This window comes from Phragmites australis, chromosome 1, assembly GCF_958298935.1.
Source record: "Phragmites australis chromosome 1, lpPhrAust1.1, whole genome shotgun sequence".
In the NCBI taxonomy this organism is placed as follows: domain Eukaryota; kingdom Viridiplantae; phylum Streptophyta; class Magnoliopsida; order Poales; family Poaceae; genus Phragmites; species Phragmites australis.
Window position 1 is genome coordinate 14,311,351 of NC_084921.1, and position 15,963 is coordinate 14,327,313.

At 43.2% G+C, this 15,963-nt stretch overlaps 1 protein-coding gene across 1 annotated transcript; it reads left to right on the top strand.

The window, feature by feature from the left end:
- The first annotated feature begins 712 nt into the window (after positions 1 to 712).
- LOC133910691 (uncharacterized) lies at positions 713 to 11,447 on the top strand. The gene is made up of 4 exons (XM_062353003.1): positions 713 to 1,263; positions 9,741 to 9,824; positions 9,906 to 9,995; positions 10,851 to 11,447. The coding sequence occupies exons 1-4, from the start codon at positions 862 to 864 to the stop codon at positions 11,127 to 11,129; spliced, it is 855 nt and encodes a 284-aa protein (XP_062208987.1). The 5' UTR covers positions 713 to 861; the 3' UTR covers positions 11,130 to 11,447.
- Positions 11,448 to 15,963: the final 4,516 nt, after the last annotated feature.

The window sequence follows — 15,963 nt, forward strand, 5'->3', positions numbered from 1 at the left end:
TTTTAACTTATTTTTATTAATAAAATATGTCTTGTATCTGTAGTTAGTAATGGGACAGAGATGTTGGAAAATGATAGTGGATAGTAAATATATAAATTATTTAAAATTTAGAGATTTTTATTAGATACAAGGAGAATAATGGAAGAGGTGATGAGGGAACCAAATTATATGTTATATAATAGAGATTAGCATTTTTGGTCTCTACTCTTATTTTTGGTCTTACCACCGTATAGATACTGTGAGAGCTCCTTCACCGCACATGGGAGTGGGAGGTACAGGAATTATAACTCGTAGAATCGTAGTGATTAAATCCAAAAATAGTATAGCTATCGTGTTAATTTTTGACTATACTTTTGGGTAAATCTTACAAAACTACGTGTACTTTAACAAAATTATTACAAATTTTAAACAATAATTTTACAAAACTACAGATTTAATACTAATTTTATTATAAATCTATATATAATTTAGTAAAATTATTATAAAACTACAAATTTAACGTCGATTTTATCATAAAGCTACAGATTTTTAGATGAGCTATTCTTAACCCCATTGCTATAATAACTAAATCCCATTTGTAATCTCACAGTAACTCATAAAATAGACCATTTTTTTTTATAAATAAAATAGACCATTAAAAATTTATGTGATTGCAAGTGAGATCCATTCATCGGTTAACAAGTCTCCCGAAGTGTATGTGCAGCAGAGATGAGAAGGGAGAGGAGAGTGTGGTCGTCTCTGCTGCCATTTCCATTTCCATTTCGGCAGAAGCTGCAGAACACGAGACGCAAACTTGAGAAAGAACCCTGAAACCCCCAGTCCACCAAAGCCCTCGAGGAGGAAGCCAGCCCACCACCAGCCATGTGGCGCCGCGCCTGCCATCTCTTCCGAGCCACAGCCGCCGCCCGCCGCCTCCCGCATCCGTTGCCACCGCCAGCCCCGCCTCTCCTCCTCGTTCCAAGGGTCGCCTCCTACGCCACCCAGGCAGCGGCCGCGGTGGCGTCGGCGCCCGCGGCGAGGGCGCCGCGGACGGTGGGGAGCCTGCTGCGGCTCAACGACCTGCGTGACAACCCGGGCGCGCGGAAGCAGAAGACGCGCAAGGGTCGCGGGATCGGCTCCGGCAAGGGCAAGACTGCGGGCCGCGGCCACAAGGGCCAGAAGGCGCGCGGCACCGCGAGGTTCGGCTTCGAGGGCGGCCAGACCCCGCTCCGCCGCCGCCTGCCCCGCCGCGGCTTCAAGAACCGCTTCTCCCTCACATTCCAGGTCCCTCCTGCTTTCCTTCCCCTTTCATCTCCTCTCCTCGCATCCATGCGGTATTACTGTTCGGATGGCGTAGTATACATACCGCCATTTTCATTCCTTGGTTTCCTATAGCGTAATATCGGCTCGCAATCAGTACATCAATGGGGTCCAGTTGTCTCCTCAAATGATGCTGGATTGAAATGCTGCTTACTTCTATGGTAAAAATTTGTCTTGGTGGTCGATCTGTGTTCTGTGCACCGGGTTGACAAAGTTTCACTTCTCATCTTTTAACTTATTGCTGCCGTATAAGGATTTTGTTGTCTTCCGAGATGTTACTCAACTCAATTAGACGAGGAAAATTTTGGCTGAGCCTATTACCGGTACATTTCTTTAACGTTTTTTAACTGACATATCTGTGATATAAGGACTGCTTAATGTGCACCACGAAAGATGCTTGAAATTGTGGTGTGGTTGATGTTGGTTCATGTAGATATCATTTTTGCGATACTGCTACCTGACCTGCCATGAGCCATTCTTGTTTAACGATTTTAGGATTTTTTTAGTAGACTTAGTCCCAGAGAGCAGAATAAGCCGAAAGGAGGAAACATGACAGAATAAGATTACGGTTTCATTTACATGGCACAGACCCTGCTACAATGATGTTTCTACGGCGCAATCTTGTGGCATGCAAGACTTTGCAGGGATGTATGTGGAGAAAAAACCAACCAAACCTAACCAAGCTGAAATAACTGAAATATGCTGTCATTTTGGTGGTTTTGCCTCAGTTCGGTTTTAAATGTGTCACATACTATAATCGAATAAGCAATTTTTTTTTTACGTTAAGGTCAATAATAGAGAGTAATTTAAGCATACATGCTTTGTTTTACTTAAATATCATATAAATAACGCAATTCATTTGTATATTTTATGATTGTTTGGGAAAATCATTTTTTTATTGATTTAATGTCGTGACAATAGTTAACTGCATTAACGAACTTACAAGTTATCAGTTCCTTTAATTAGGTTCGGGACCATGGAACACTGAGATTTATAATTTGGTTAACATGTTCATGAAAACCGGCTGGGCGACTGGTCTAATGGAATGATGGGGTGTTCTGGGTTAGTTTTGAGCTAGAATATGCTTTATGGGTGGCTGGGCGCAATGGTGAACCCACCCACAAAAGGAGAAAAAAATGGAAAGCGATCGAACACGAATCATGATTGCATCTCTATGCTTCTGTACTATAGAAACTTGATACACAGTATGCTTTAGACATAGGTGGCGCTTGGATACATGGTGGGTATGGGATTGCAGAATGAGAAGGGATATCAAGTGGTTGGTTTGGGAAAACATGCATCTGGTTGAGGATAGGGATTAAAACTACATTGGCCAAAACTGCCCTTCATCATAATGTGCCTTCTAATCAGATCAAAATGCATAATTTTTCTCCATTCTCCATAGATCGAGACCACGCACAAACACACCCACATAGTACAGACACCATCACCTGTATGGGTTGCAGAATGAGCTGTCCAATGCGTTGAAATACTTTGGATGTTTTGGCAGATGGAAGCAAACGTGAGGGAGGATTCAAGGAGTCAAATCGATTTTGTCCAGACTCCAGATAGGCAGAAGACATTCGGGCGAGAAGCAGCTGTGAACAGTAGCCATTGCATGCGGCAATCGTTGGTGGCAAGTGTGGACCACAGTAGAGAGGGGGGAGTCCTGGTAGAGGCGAGTTGATCTTGTGGTGCTAGTTGGGATGGTGTCGTTGGCCTTTTGTGAGGTCTAGAGCTGTGCGCTGGGTAGAATGTAGCAATGTGGCACATGATACAAGGATCGGCCACCAGCAATGAGGACAATGAATGCCCGCGAAGGGCTGCTTGAAGATGGTGCTGTAAGGCCAGTGTGGTCATCCATTCATTTCACAGTTGAAACCCACTCTCCTCGGTGGGTTTTGAACCCACCCCTCTTCTCATTCCCTCCAACCAAACAAGGTAAAGGCCATCCTTGCCTCTCCATTTCCCATCTCTACCAGCCCTAACCCACAAACCAAACACCACCTTACTATATGACGGCCCTAGATAAAAAAATCTTTAGTTGTACAGACAGTTGCTAGTGAAAGAATGATTGGCTTGCAATAAATGAAGGAGTATTCCCTCCATTTCTTTTCAGTTATTGACTGTTGGCAGTCTTTGAGATGCGATTTTTGTTAGGAATAGCAACTTGTATTCTTTGGAGGCTCTAGGCTAGTATATATACACATGAACAGGTGACAATATGCAAGAAGCCCTTATGGTCGGAGGATATTACACAGAGCAATATATAATCTAACACCCCCCTCAAACTTATGGGGGATCAACCACATTGAGTTTGGAGAGATATAACCTATGCTGAGCTGTACTCTGTGCATCCGTGAAGAAATTAGCCAACTGAAGCTCAGAAGGAACATACTGAAGAGCTATCACCTTATCCTGTACTTATGTCTATGTGTAAGAAGCATCAACACCAATATGTTTACTGAGTTCATGCTTCACCGGATCTTGAGCAATACTGATAGCACCTGTACTGTCTGAGTAAAAAGGAGTAGGTGCAGGAGAAGAAACACCAAAATCCTCAAGTAACCACCGTAACCAACTGTGCTCCGCTGTCAACAATACCATGGCCTGCAACTTAGCCTCTGCACTAGAATGAGAAACTACGGTATGCTTTTTAGTCTTCTATGCAACGAGAGAATCACCAAGAAAAACACAGTAGGCAGAAATAGACCGGTGATCAGAAGGATCACTAGCCCAAGTAGCATTAGAATACGCACGAAGCTGTAAAGAGCTGGAACGTGGAAATAAGAGATGACGAGAGAGAGCCCCATGAAGATAGCGTAAAACACGTAGGAGATGACTATAGTGGAGCTGAGTAGGAGCAGAAACAAACTGACTGAGGATGTGTATTGCATGAGAAATGTCAGGATTAGTGACACCAAGGTAAACAAAACTCCCAACTAGATGACGGTAACGAGTGGGATCCTCAAGAGACTCACCATCAGTGGATTGAAGCTGGGAGTCTCAACAGTGCGCTCGACAGTGAGAGAAGCACGATGAAGAAGATTCTGAATATAGTTCTCTTGGGACAGAAAGAAGTCTTCAGAGGTAGAATAAATCTCAATCCCAAGAAAGTAGCGAAGATGATCAAGATTGGATATAAGAAACTCGCCATTGAGACGAACCTTCACAAAGGCAATATACTCAGAATCATCTCCTGCAATTATCATATCATCAACATATAAAAGAAGAGTCCGATAACGAGAGGAAGCGTGAACAAAGAGCGTAGGATCATGAGTACTAGCTGAAAAACCAGCGGTAATGATCACAGAAGAAAAACGCTCAAACCAGGCTCGAGGGGATTGCTTAAGGCTATAGAGAGAGCGACGAAGATGACAAATAGCCTGGCAGTGGGTGCATGTAGAACTCCTCACCAACTCACCATTAAGAAAGGCACTCTTGACATCAAGTTGGGAGATAGACCACTGATGCACAAAAGCAACGACAAGAAGAGTGCACAATGTAGTTATGTGGGCTACTGGAGCAAAAGTCTCATCATAGTCACGACCATGCTCCTGCTGAAAATCACTTGCAGCAAGACGAACCTTATAGCGCTCAAGAGAGCCATCAGAGTGGATCTTAACCTTATAGATCCACTTGCATGTGATATGATAAACATGTGTGTGTGTGTGTGGGGGGGGGGGACAAGATCCCACGTGCCGGTGCGCTCAAGAGCAGCAAGCTCCTCAACCATCGTATGCTGCCATTCCTGATGAATAACAACCTCACGGTAAGAAGATGGCTTAGCAGGAATGGCACCAGCAAAGCCAAAATGATCAGGAGGTCGAATCGAATGGTGATCACGAAGAGAATAACGAGGAGAGGAAGGAACTGAATCACTAGGAGATGGCTCATCAGAAAGTGGCTCAGCAGGATGTGAGACGGCACAAGAATGACGAGTGTAGTGGAAAGTAAAAGGCTCAACAAGATCAGAAGGAGTAAGAGCATGAGACGAAGAGGCCAAAAGAGTGGAAGGCACCGAAGCAGGCACAACAGGAGAGGGTGACAATGATGTCCGGGGAAGAGAAGAAGAAACATGTGTGACAGGAAAAGTGAGAAATGACAGAGGCTCGACTAAGGATGCTGAAGAATTGGAAGATGTGTTATGAGGATAGAAGGGACGAGATTCATCAAAAGTAACATCCCGAGCAATACGCATTCGGTGAGCAACAGGGTCCTAACACCTATAACCCTTATGCTCAACACTCAACAAATTGAGTAGTCACTTTGGTACGTTCACGGCAGGCGAGAGGACGTAACAAACATAGCAAAAAAGACGAAGAGAGGAGTAGTTAGGAAGGCATCCATATAGACGCTCAAAAGGAATCCCACCCTTGAGAGTAGAGGAGGGTTGGATAATGACCAAGTATGTGGCAATGGAGACCCTCTTAGCCCAAAAATGAGGTGGAACAGAAGAGGTAAGCATAAGCGCACGAGCAGTCTCAAGGAGATGACGATACTTGCGCTGAGCAACACCATTTTGAGCATGAGCTTTAGGGCAGGAGAACTTAGACAACGTACCCTGTTCAACAAGAAAGGAACGAAGATGTCCAGAAAAAAGTTCACCAACAGAAAAGGAAAACACGAATAGGAGTGTCAAACTGAGTGCGAATCATAGTGGCAAAGCGCTTATATATAGATAACACCTCACTACGAGAAGATATGAAATAAATCCAAGTGTGGCAAGAAAAATTATCTATAAAGATAATATAGTAGCTATGATCTCCTTTTAAAACGAAGGGAGTTGTACCCCATACATCTGAATGAATAATATCAAAAGGACGTTGAGATACTGACTCACTATGAAGATAAGGAAGCTGAATCTATTTCCTAAGCTTACAACCCTTACAATCTGAGGACATCTTTTGAGATAGACCTTAAAAGACCACGATGAACTAATGAAGACAGACGCGACCTACAAACATAACCAAGATGATGATGCTACTGCTGTAAGGAGCTAGTAGTCGAGGAAGCAGATAGACCGAGGATGACAACCGAAGGAAGGCGAAGCGAGTCAAGCTCCCATAGATGCTGAGAATTATGGCGCTGAGGGCCAGTACTAACCAGAGCATCCGTGTGATGATCCTGAACACACCAAGAGTTAGAATCTAGAATAACATGACAACCATGAGTGAGCTGACTAGTTGACATGAGATGCATGGTGAGTTGGGGAATGTAAGCAACAGAAGGAATACTAAAAGAAGAAGTGCTAAGGGTGCCCGATCAACAACAGAAAGAGAAGTACTATCAGCGGTAACGACATGAATAGAAGAAAACAAGAGAATGAAGCGAAGATAGATTGAAAGAATCAGAAGTCATATGAAAAGATGCTCCAGAGTCAAGAATTCATGGAAAAGTACTTGACTGCGTAGAAGGTGGTCTCTTAGTGATAGAAGAGAGTAGTAGAACCAACAGAACTTGTCGGTGCAGAGCCAGAGGTAGTAACCAGGCGACGAAGCAGCATCACAATTTTCTGCTGAGTGTCAGTCGAAGAGGTAGTCGAGGAGGTAGTTGAGGTAGAAGCACTAGAGGAACGTCAAAGATGCTTCTTCTTCTGGTAGCAGTTCGCTCCGACATGGCCCTCCTTGCTGAAGTAGGAGCAGCGGGGGTGACTCCCACCACCTGAAGAAGGTGCAGGTGGCAAAGGATTCTCACGAGGAGCGGACGGCGGTGTAGTCGAAGACGTAGACACAACAGGTAGACAAGCAACCAATACTGAAGGAAGTAGCAGCAGTTCATAACCACATAGACGAGTCTCCTCTGAGTGCAACTCCGTAAGAGCCTCCATAAGCGTGACATAGAGGATGTTGAGCAAGTAGCTGAGTCCGGCTCTGCTCAAACTCCGGACGAAGGCGAGTCAAGAACTCGTAAAGGTGTCGAAAGTCACACTCAGCACGCAGATCCAAGCAGCACTGACAAGAGTGGCAACCAACAACAGAAAGAGAGTCCAACTAACGCCACATATCTGACATCTAAGCATAGAAATCATCAACTGTGGCATCACCCTGTTGAAGAGACTGCTCCTAGTGAATAATAGACAGATAGAGAGCATCACCAGATATCTCATAGGTATGATGAAGATGAGTCAATATCTGAAAAACAGTAGAGAACCCAACAATTTCAGAAGAAAACTTGTGCTTCACACTAGCAATTAGAATAGACGCCGCATGAGCATCATCATCCATCCATTGAGCACAGTTAGATAGTCGATCATAGTACAGCTCCAAAGTTTCCTGATAGATGGAGACGCCTTCTCATAAGTAGCTGTGGCGATATCAATAGCTGTCTTATCTCCTTTGTCAACAATCGGTTGCATGGGCTCTGTCGGAAGCTCCAGGGAAGGCGGATAAAGAACGTCGCCACAGAGAACACCTCAAAGACGAAGACCACGCATATGAACGCGCATATGCTGCGCGAAGTTCCGGTAGTTGGCACCATCAAAGATCACTGAGCACCGAGGAACTGAAACGGTGCTTGATGAATCCTGAAGAGGTGAGAACGACAACGACAGCGCAAAGGAGAAGCGGCGGTCGACGGCGAGAGCACAAAGGCAGCGGTGAGCAACAGCAAATAGCAACGAACGACGGTGAGAGCGCAAAGGAAAGTGGAAAGCAACGGCGAGAGCGCAAAGAAAGCGGCGAGCTGCTGCAAATTTGTTTTTTTTGTTTTTTTTGCCTTATCTGCGAGTCAGTTCGTTGAAGACTTGTCGACTCAGTGAGTCGAGCTCGGTCTGACCAAAATGGGTAGAGGGGCGTCCGGGAGAAGGAAGACCTATAGGCGCTTAGGCTGAGCGGCAGGTCAGAGCAATCCGACCGGCGGCGCAGCAGAGCGGAGTGGATCGACCAGGTGGGGTGTCACGGGTTTGCTGGGCTTGGTCGGGATGGTGCACTTCAGGGCAAAGGTGGGCAAACAGAGGTGCAACGACGAGGCTGGACCGGTCGGCGTTGGGGGCAACGGTGGTGTCGGGCCGGGACGCCGGGAGGTGCGAAGACCAGTGGGGTCGACGCGGACCCGCAGGGCAGGGGCCGACTGGCGGATCCGGGCAACCGACAGGTGGAGGTAGCAGTGGCCGTCGGATGGGCCGTCGGGAGGGGCGTCGGCTAGTCGGTGACTAAGCAAAAGCAGAGGAGATCGAATCGGGAGCGCTGTAGAGGAACAGTAGATCCGATCGGAAAGCTACAGGGAAGTAGCCGTCAGGGAAAAAAATCTAGGGTTTAAGGATGAGTTGCTGCTTCTGGTAGAAGACCTAGCTCTGATAGCATGTTAGGGATAATTACTTATATTGTCTAGAGGTCTTAGGCCAGTATATGTACACATGTACAGATGACAATATGCAAGAAGCCCCTTATAGTCCAGGGATATTACACAGGGCAATGTATATATTTAACAATTTTGACTATTTTCTAAACTTAAATACTATAATTTGATGAACTTTTTTTAATGTCTATTATTATGATATAGTTTTAAACATATCTATAGTTAAATATCATAAACAACTAGGGTTCTAAAGCATCAAATAGAAGGAATCAATGGAGTATTTCTGAAGAAAAAGGTATGTATCAAGGTGACATTGCAGCTGCTTAGCATGTCCCATACTCCCATTGCGGCACAAAAGTCAATAAATACCAACTGAAAGAACAATAAAGCTCCAGCTGATTCTGTCTTATTCAACTTCATCAAACATGCAAGCTGTTAAGCAACAGATATTTTTGGATGCAAAATACCTTCTGAAGAGAATATAACATGCAGAGCTATATCTAGCTATTGTGCAAGGATGTGATTAAAGGGAGTTACATTAATTGGGGCAGTGCTATTGTTTGGTGCTCACCTTTCGTGCCATGGCAGTGTCTAGGTGGTGGTATGAAGGAAGTGGTGTATATGAAGGTGACAGAGAATGGTTGAGAAGACATTTGGATTTTGGAGGACAAATATTGTTAACAAAGTTTGATAGCGTTGAAGCTCAAACGCCATATATATAGGTTTTACAAATGACTAAATAAATCCTTGACTAAATCTACAGTACCACAAACTCCATCGACACACATATTATACACTACTATCCTTAACACTCCCACCCCCTTCAAGAGGCGTACACAATAGCAAGGAGTTTAAGGATAATGCTAAGGAAAATCTAGAATCTAGGTCTTGAAATTATCATCATGGTGTGCAACTATTGAAATGTAAGTCAAGTAGTAGACAATTTCCTCTCACACCGATGTTAGCCATCTACAAACTGGTGCTGCCTTCAGAAACTGTTTCACTGTCTATGGTATAATTATATTGAGCAGATTGTGAATACTACTGATCCATGCTCATGCATGACTTGAACCTATTCTAACTGTGATCTGCGATAGCACGTATGAGAATATGCGATGTTATTATTATTTCCTTCTGATCAGCCCTGTGGACTGGGGAAAATTGCAAAGCTCATCAATGCTGGAAAAATTGATTCCTCTGAACTGATCACAATGAAGACACTGAAGGTACTTAGAATTTTTTTAACATGGTATACTTCTGTTGTTTTTTTGTTTGATCACATGAACATCTGTATCCCACTTTGCCAGGATACAAGTGCCATTGGGAAGCAAATAAAGGATGGAATTCGCTTAATGGGCCGTGGAGCAGAAGAAATCAAATGGCCAATTCACCTTGAGGTAAACATTATCTCCAGTGAAATAAAGTATTTATATCTAATCAGGAGTGATATTTACTCTTGTAGTTTCTTATTTCGTTGCAAGCCATCTTGTCAGGAATGACATGCTTGCCTTCAAAGTTCAAATTTAACGCCTGGCTCTTACCTAGAAAGATTATGTTCTGTGTCTTGCTGCATGTGATGACACAAGTTTGAAACATGAAATTGGACATCTATTGAGAAAAAAGAACTATTTTTTGTTAAACAAATATCTGTTTATTTCTCCACATGATCTACTAGCTTGTCCGTAGCTTGCAATCATGCTGAGTACATACAATGGCTTTTTCCTGAAGGTAACTAGGGAGTTCAGTTTCCTCTCAATCCCGTTGACATCCAGCATGCCTTCTTGAAGTCCAAAATGAATGTTTGGCCTTTACCTACAATGATTATTTTCGTTCATCGCTGCATGTGACGGCACAAACTTCAAGCATGAACATGGACGTTTGTTCCTTAGCTTGAAACCATGCCGAGTACATTTGGCATAAGATTAGGTAGATGTGATTCCTTGGTAGAGAAGATTAGGTAGTTCCTTATAAATCTTGGTTATCTTTATCATTTGGCATAAGACCAACTAATACAAAATGGTCTTGAATGGGATGATGTAGGTGACTAAAAAAACAACATGATGATTTTCCTTCAGTTGTCTCGATGGTCACTAGATTAGATCAGTCCTGAATATTGTTGATGTGGATAAGTTTGAACTTTAGTGCCCTAATTCTGCCCTTCATGACCTTTTGCAGTTGCTAGTGTTATTTTACATATTGGTTTCTGGATTCTGAAATCCGTTCTTAAACAGTACATGCACTGAAAATTGCAGGTATCAAGGGCGACAGCAAGGGCAAAAGCTGCTGTCGAAGCAGCTGGTGGAACAGTAAGATTGGTGTATTACAACAAGCTTGGATTCCGGGCGCTCCTCAAACCCGAGTGGTTTGAGAAGAAGGGGCGACTGCTACCAAAAGCGGCAAGGCCTCCGCCCAAGCAGCGAGACAAGGTTGATAGCACTGGCCGCCTGCCTGCACCAACAAAGCCACTTCCCTTCACACCAGAGGAACTGGAGTTTGCATCAAAGCGTGACGCTGCTCGTGTGACTGCATAAGATGGGGGCACGTTGGAGGCACCTTTTTCATTCTACACACCATACAGGCCCCTGAGAATGTGTATTGCATTAGCTGGAGCAGGGATGTATAAGAATGGACTGTTATATCTCGAAGATCCATTCCTTTTAGAATGAGATCCCTTGGCCGCAGTTTCTGAATTTAGTTTGTCGTTTGGACTGGTGAACGCCATTTTTCACGAGTAAAAATTTGGAGGGAGCAGCAGCACCCGAATACTCGGATGGGCATCTGAAGAGGATCCCGATCCAAGTTAATATCTAGTTGTCAGATGAATATATCCTGATAGTTGGCTGCATAAATGACTGGGAGCGAATTTTATTGTGAGATGCAATGCAGTGTCAGGCACCATCCAAATTAACATTTTTGATCATGAATCACAGAACCCATGAATAAAAAAAAGACAAGCTAGTCAACATTTAAATCACGCATAGCATATTCCACGCCAGTAACAATTAGACCTGATCTTCGTTCTGCCCCTTTAGCTGGATGCAAGATTGACATCATATTCTACTACAGCTTGCATAAAAATGAGAGCTGTAGTTTCTGAATTCTGAGCATCCATCCATCCGACTAGAAATGGAGATTATATATTCCACTGCACTCAGAAGTCTCGATGGATGGGATGGCACATCGCAATTACCGCGTCCTCTTGACGGAACGGAGGGTTTGTTAGGCCAGCCTGAAGGAATTTTATTGCAAAGCCGAAGCCAATGTGCAGCAGAGATTACATTAAGCTGGCGAGAGGATGGTGTGGTTACAAAAGAGCTATCACATCCAAATGCTGCTGCTTTCTCCTTTTGTTCCGGAGTTCCATCCACCCATAGTGTGGCACAAACTTGGATTGGATGGATGATCAGTGTAAGTTGCATCTGCAGTTTAGAAACGCCTCTTTGCAGTAACCACACCATCCTTAACAAACCCTTTGTCAGCAAAAAAGATTAGTACTTTCTTAACAAGTTTGAATGGTTACTTCACTTACTCGCAGTTAAGTATACCACCTTTTGTGCCTAATACTTCCAAAATTAGGTCCTTGCATGCTGAACTCAGGTTATTTTCATCTGATGAGAACAAAAAAGAGAAACCGAGAAGCATCTTTGGCTTCTCTGTTCAACTTTGGCAATGCCATGCCGCAGCTGAATGCACTCCTTCCGATATTGCCAAAAATTACAAGTTGTCGGCCACTAATACCACGCACCATCGGCATCATTCATGACCAGGAATTAACCGCCGCACATATAGTTCTTGTAACTCAATTATGTGAGGGTGACATGCATGCGAAGAATTTTGTGCTAGCTGCTGTAGATGCATCGAGTTACTTGTTTCAGTGGCATGTTTTCTGTTTTGGTAATGGCCTGACGGTGCATATAATAATGTAGAATGACTATTGCTTTGGTGGTTTCTTCAATGAGATAATGGAAAGAACAGCAAAACCGACTGCCTTAAACTAATGCCCAACTAACGTACGCTGTCATGCTAGTACATCTTCTAGTAGAGTGACTAGCTAGTAGTACTCCTCTACTACCGAACCGACTTCAGCTCAACAGTATGCTACTGCACTGCACTTTGGCGCCAAGTGGACCACTCCAGCACCATGAAATCTTGTGGCCAGCCGTCGAATTACCGCAATCAAAAGACTAACGCAACACACGAATCCCAAGCTCTATCATGCTCCAATGGCGGTCGCCACCGCCCCTCGATCGGGTTTATCCAATCCGTAAAGCGCCACCTAGTTAAGCTTACGGTTACCCCACTCTAGTGGTGGCGTTATCACGATAGCTCACCCGAGATTTTGGTCCAATGCATGCCTTGAAAAGCGAAAGCGACAGTAATGGCAACGGCAGCGACAACAAGCATGCGCAGACGCCGATGATGTTGATGATGTACTAAAGACGATCGTGTATGTAGATTAGATCTGTAAGTGAGATTTAATATGATTAAAGTTTATTAGTGTTTAGAGTAATGATAGACTTTAATATGATTAAAGATTCATTAGCGTGCTCTATATAAGAAGAGACAGGAGTCGTAGGCACAGATGATTTGATATCAAAACCCTGGTCGCCACCTCTTTCTGAACTCCCTACGAAACCCTAGCCTAGCACGCGGTGCTAGCACACTAGCGTACGACGTTCCATCCCCGTACAAGTGGATACTGTGGAGGCGCTGCTGCCGTTGCTATGGTGCACGTGGTCGGAGCTAGTTGAGAACGCGCATGATTTTGGATCAGTCTACTCTAACTCTTCTTCCGCTGCACTGCACATCTAGTGGTAACGATCTATGATGTCCTACTCACATGGTTTCCTGGTTGAACACAGTAAAGAAATTTTGATTTATGCTAGCGTAGCCTAATCATTCCCCAACAGTAGTATCAAAGCCAACATGCGTAATTTTTTATCTGAATCGGTTACATATAGATGATATGTGGTATTAATAGATTAGATCTATTATTATTCTTGTGATCGGTTCAGGTGATGGATCGACCGATGCACGGTTTCATGTAATTGGGATCGGATGAGGTGCGAGTCGATGGAACCATATGACTAAAAGATTACCTCGCTCTCCCACCTGACCGCGTATGTGACTTGCCCCTACCAGCTGGAATCACCATCGGGGCTAACAGCGTGCACTACTGCATGGTTGGTAGAACAACAAATCATGGTTGTGTGTGTTGTCATCATCTCTGGGAAACCTCACACGATGATCAATATAATTGATCTAGTGGAAATTGATGCATTATGAATGACTCATAATTGGTTTAATATGATCAATCTGATGAGATTTTCATGGCGATTTCATAGACATGATCTATATATTTCTAAGATATGATCTAGTGGATAGCTGTTGCGTACACATATAGATTATTATAATAACATGCTCACATCATGACATCAGAACTCATTTCTACGCTTAACTTGTTTTTGCAGAGAATGATGTGACTGGTATAGCCTTTATATGTATATTATGCATGTGTGTAATTTTCATAGCATGCGTGTCATGGTTAATTCCAGCTAAGGGCTGTCATGTTATTGTATAATGGCATGTGTGCCATCTTATGACGCTTCATTCTCTCATATAATTCGTCTAGTGCTATTAGGTGTAGTAGACTAGTACATGATCATGGAAACTTGAAGCATGATGACCCGGAGGACACGAACCATGTCGATGGAGATCACCATGTGAAGGGGCTATACTATATCACAGTCAATATGATTATCTATGATGCTTTTTATGTTTCTGTCATACTACTCTTTAATGTTTATATGCGGCGGATATGATTATCATGATAGATTAGTTTCACTTAGAAAAATTAAGAGTATTTGATACCCTTTCAATAGCTGCACCTATATAGGTTTTTATCATTGTTTGGTAGGTCTGCCAAAATAGAGTGCCATCATTTATCTTAACCAGATAGGATGGATGTCGGACATTCACTCACATAGTGTTGGTTTACTTAACAAAGTTACCAAAACAGTTTTGGGTTTTGGGGCATGGTGTTGAGCGTCGGGGCATTCGATACCACATAACAAACAGAGTCACATAGGGATATGATTAGCAAGTTATTGCTTACCTATGTCACTACGTTTCTAGCAGTGATGCTAAAGCTCACTAGAGCATAGTCAAATATGGATCTTGATCCACTATATGTCGTTTGATGAAAAATAGGTGTAAAACATATAGTGGAGCGTCTTTTGTTAATTGTGTAATAGAATATTCACATAAACATAGTGTTGAATTTGCCTGTTTATTTTCTGTTGTAGATCATGGCACCTACCGCTAGTAACACTTCCAGTTTTAACTTGCGATCGATTCTTAAAAAAGAAAAGCTCTCTGGAACAAAAATTATTGATTGGTATAGAAATTTGAGAATTATTTTCAAATAAAAGAAAAAGGAATACGTTCTAGAGGTTCTATCCTCTTGAACCAGTAGAGGCTGCCACAGCAGTTGAAAAGCGGGCCTATGAGAAGCACACTAATAATGTACTTGATGTTAGCTATCTCATGCTTGCCACAATGAACTCTGAGCTTCGGAAGCAATATGAGAATACAGATGCTTACAATATGATTGTGGGACTCCGTAGTATGTTTGAAAACCAAGCTAGGGGTGAGAGGTTCAACACCTCACAATCCTTGTTTGCGTGCAGGTTGACAAAAGGTAGCCCAATCAATCCTCATGTGATCAAGATGATTTGTTACATCAAGAGCCTTGAAAAGCTTGGTTTTCCCCTTAGTCCTGAGCTGGCTACGGATGTGATTCTCCAGTCGCTCCTTGCGAGCTTTGAGTCATTCATTCTGAACTTTCATATGAATAGCATGGAGAAAAGCATGGATGAATTGCATGGGATGCTAATGATTGCTGAGGAAAGCATTAAGAAAAGCTCTAGTCATGTGATGATTGTTCAAAATGATAGTAAGAAGAGAAAACACAAGGCCAAGGCTAAGACTTTAGATGAGATCCCAAGCTGTAAGCTTAAACCTATTGGAAAGTCCAAGGCTGCCCCTCCTGCTTCTGATGCTTACCATCACTGCCATAAGCTTGGCCATTGACTGAAGAACTGCAAGCTATACTTGAAAGAACTTAAGAAGAAGAAGGGAAGTAAGACTTCCACTTTAGATATAAATGTTATTGAAATTAATCTTGCTACTTGTCTTAATGTTTCATGGGTGTTTGATACCGGATCGATGATTCATACTTGCAAATCGTTGCAGGGATTAAAAAGGACTAGGAAGTGTGCGAGAGGCGAGATGAATGCTCGTGTCAGCAATGGTGCAAAAGCTACTGCGTTGTTCGTCGGTGTTTATTCTTTATCGCTACCCTCA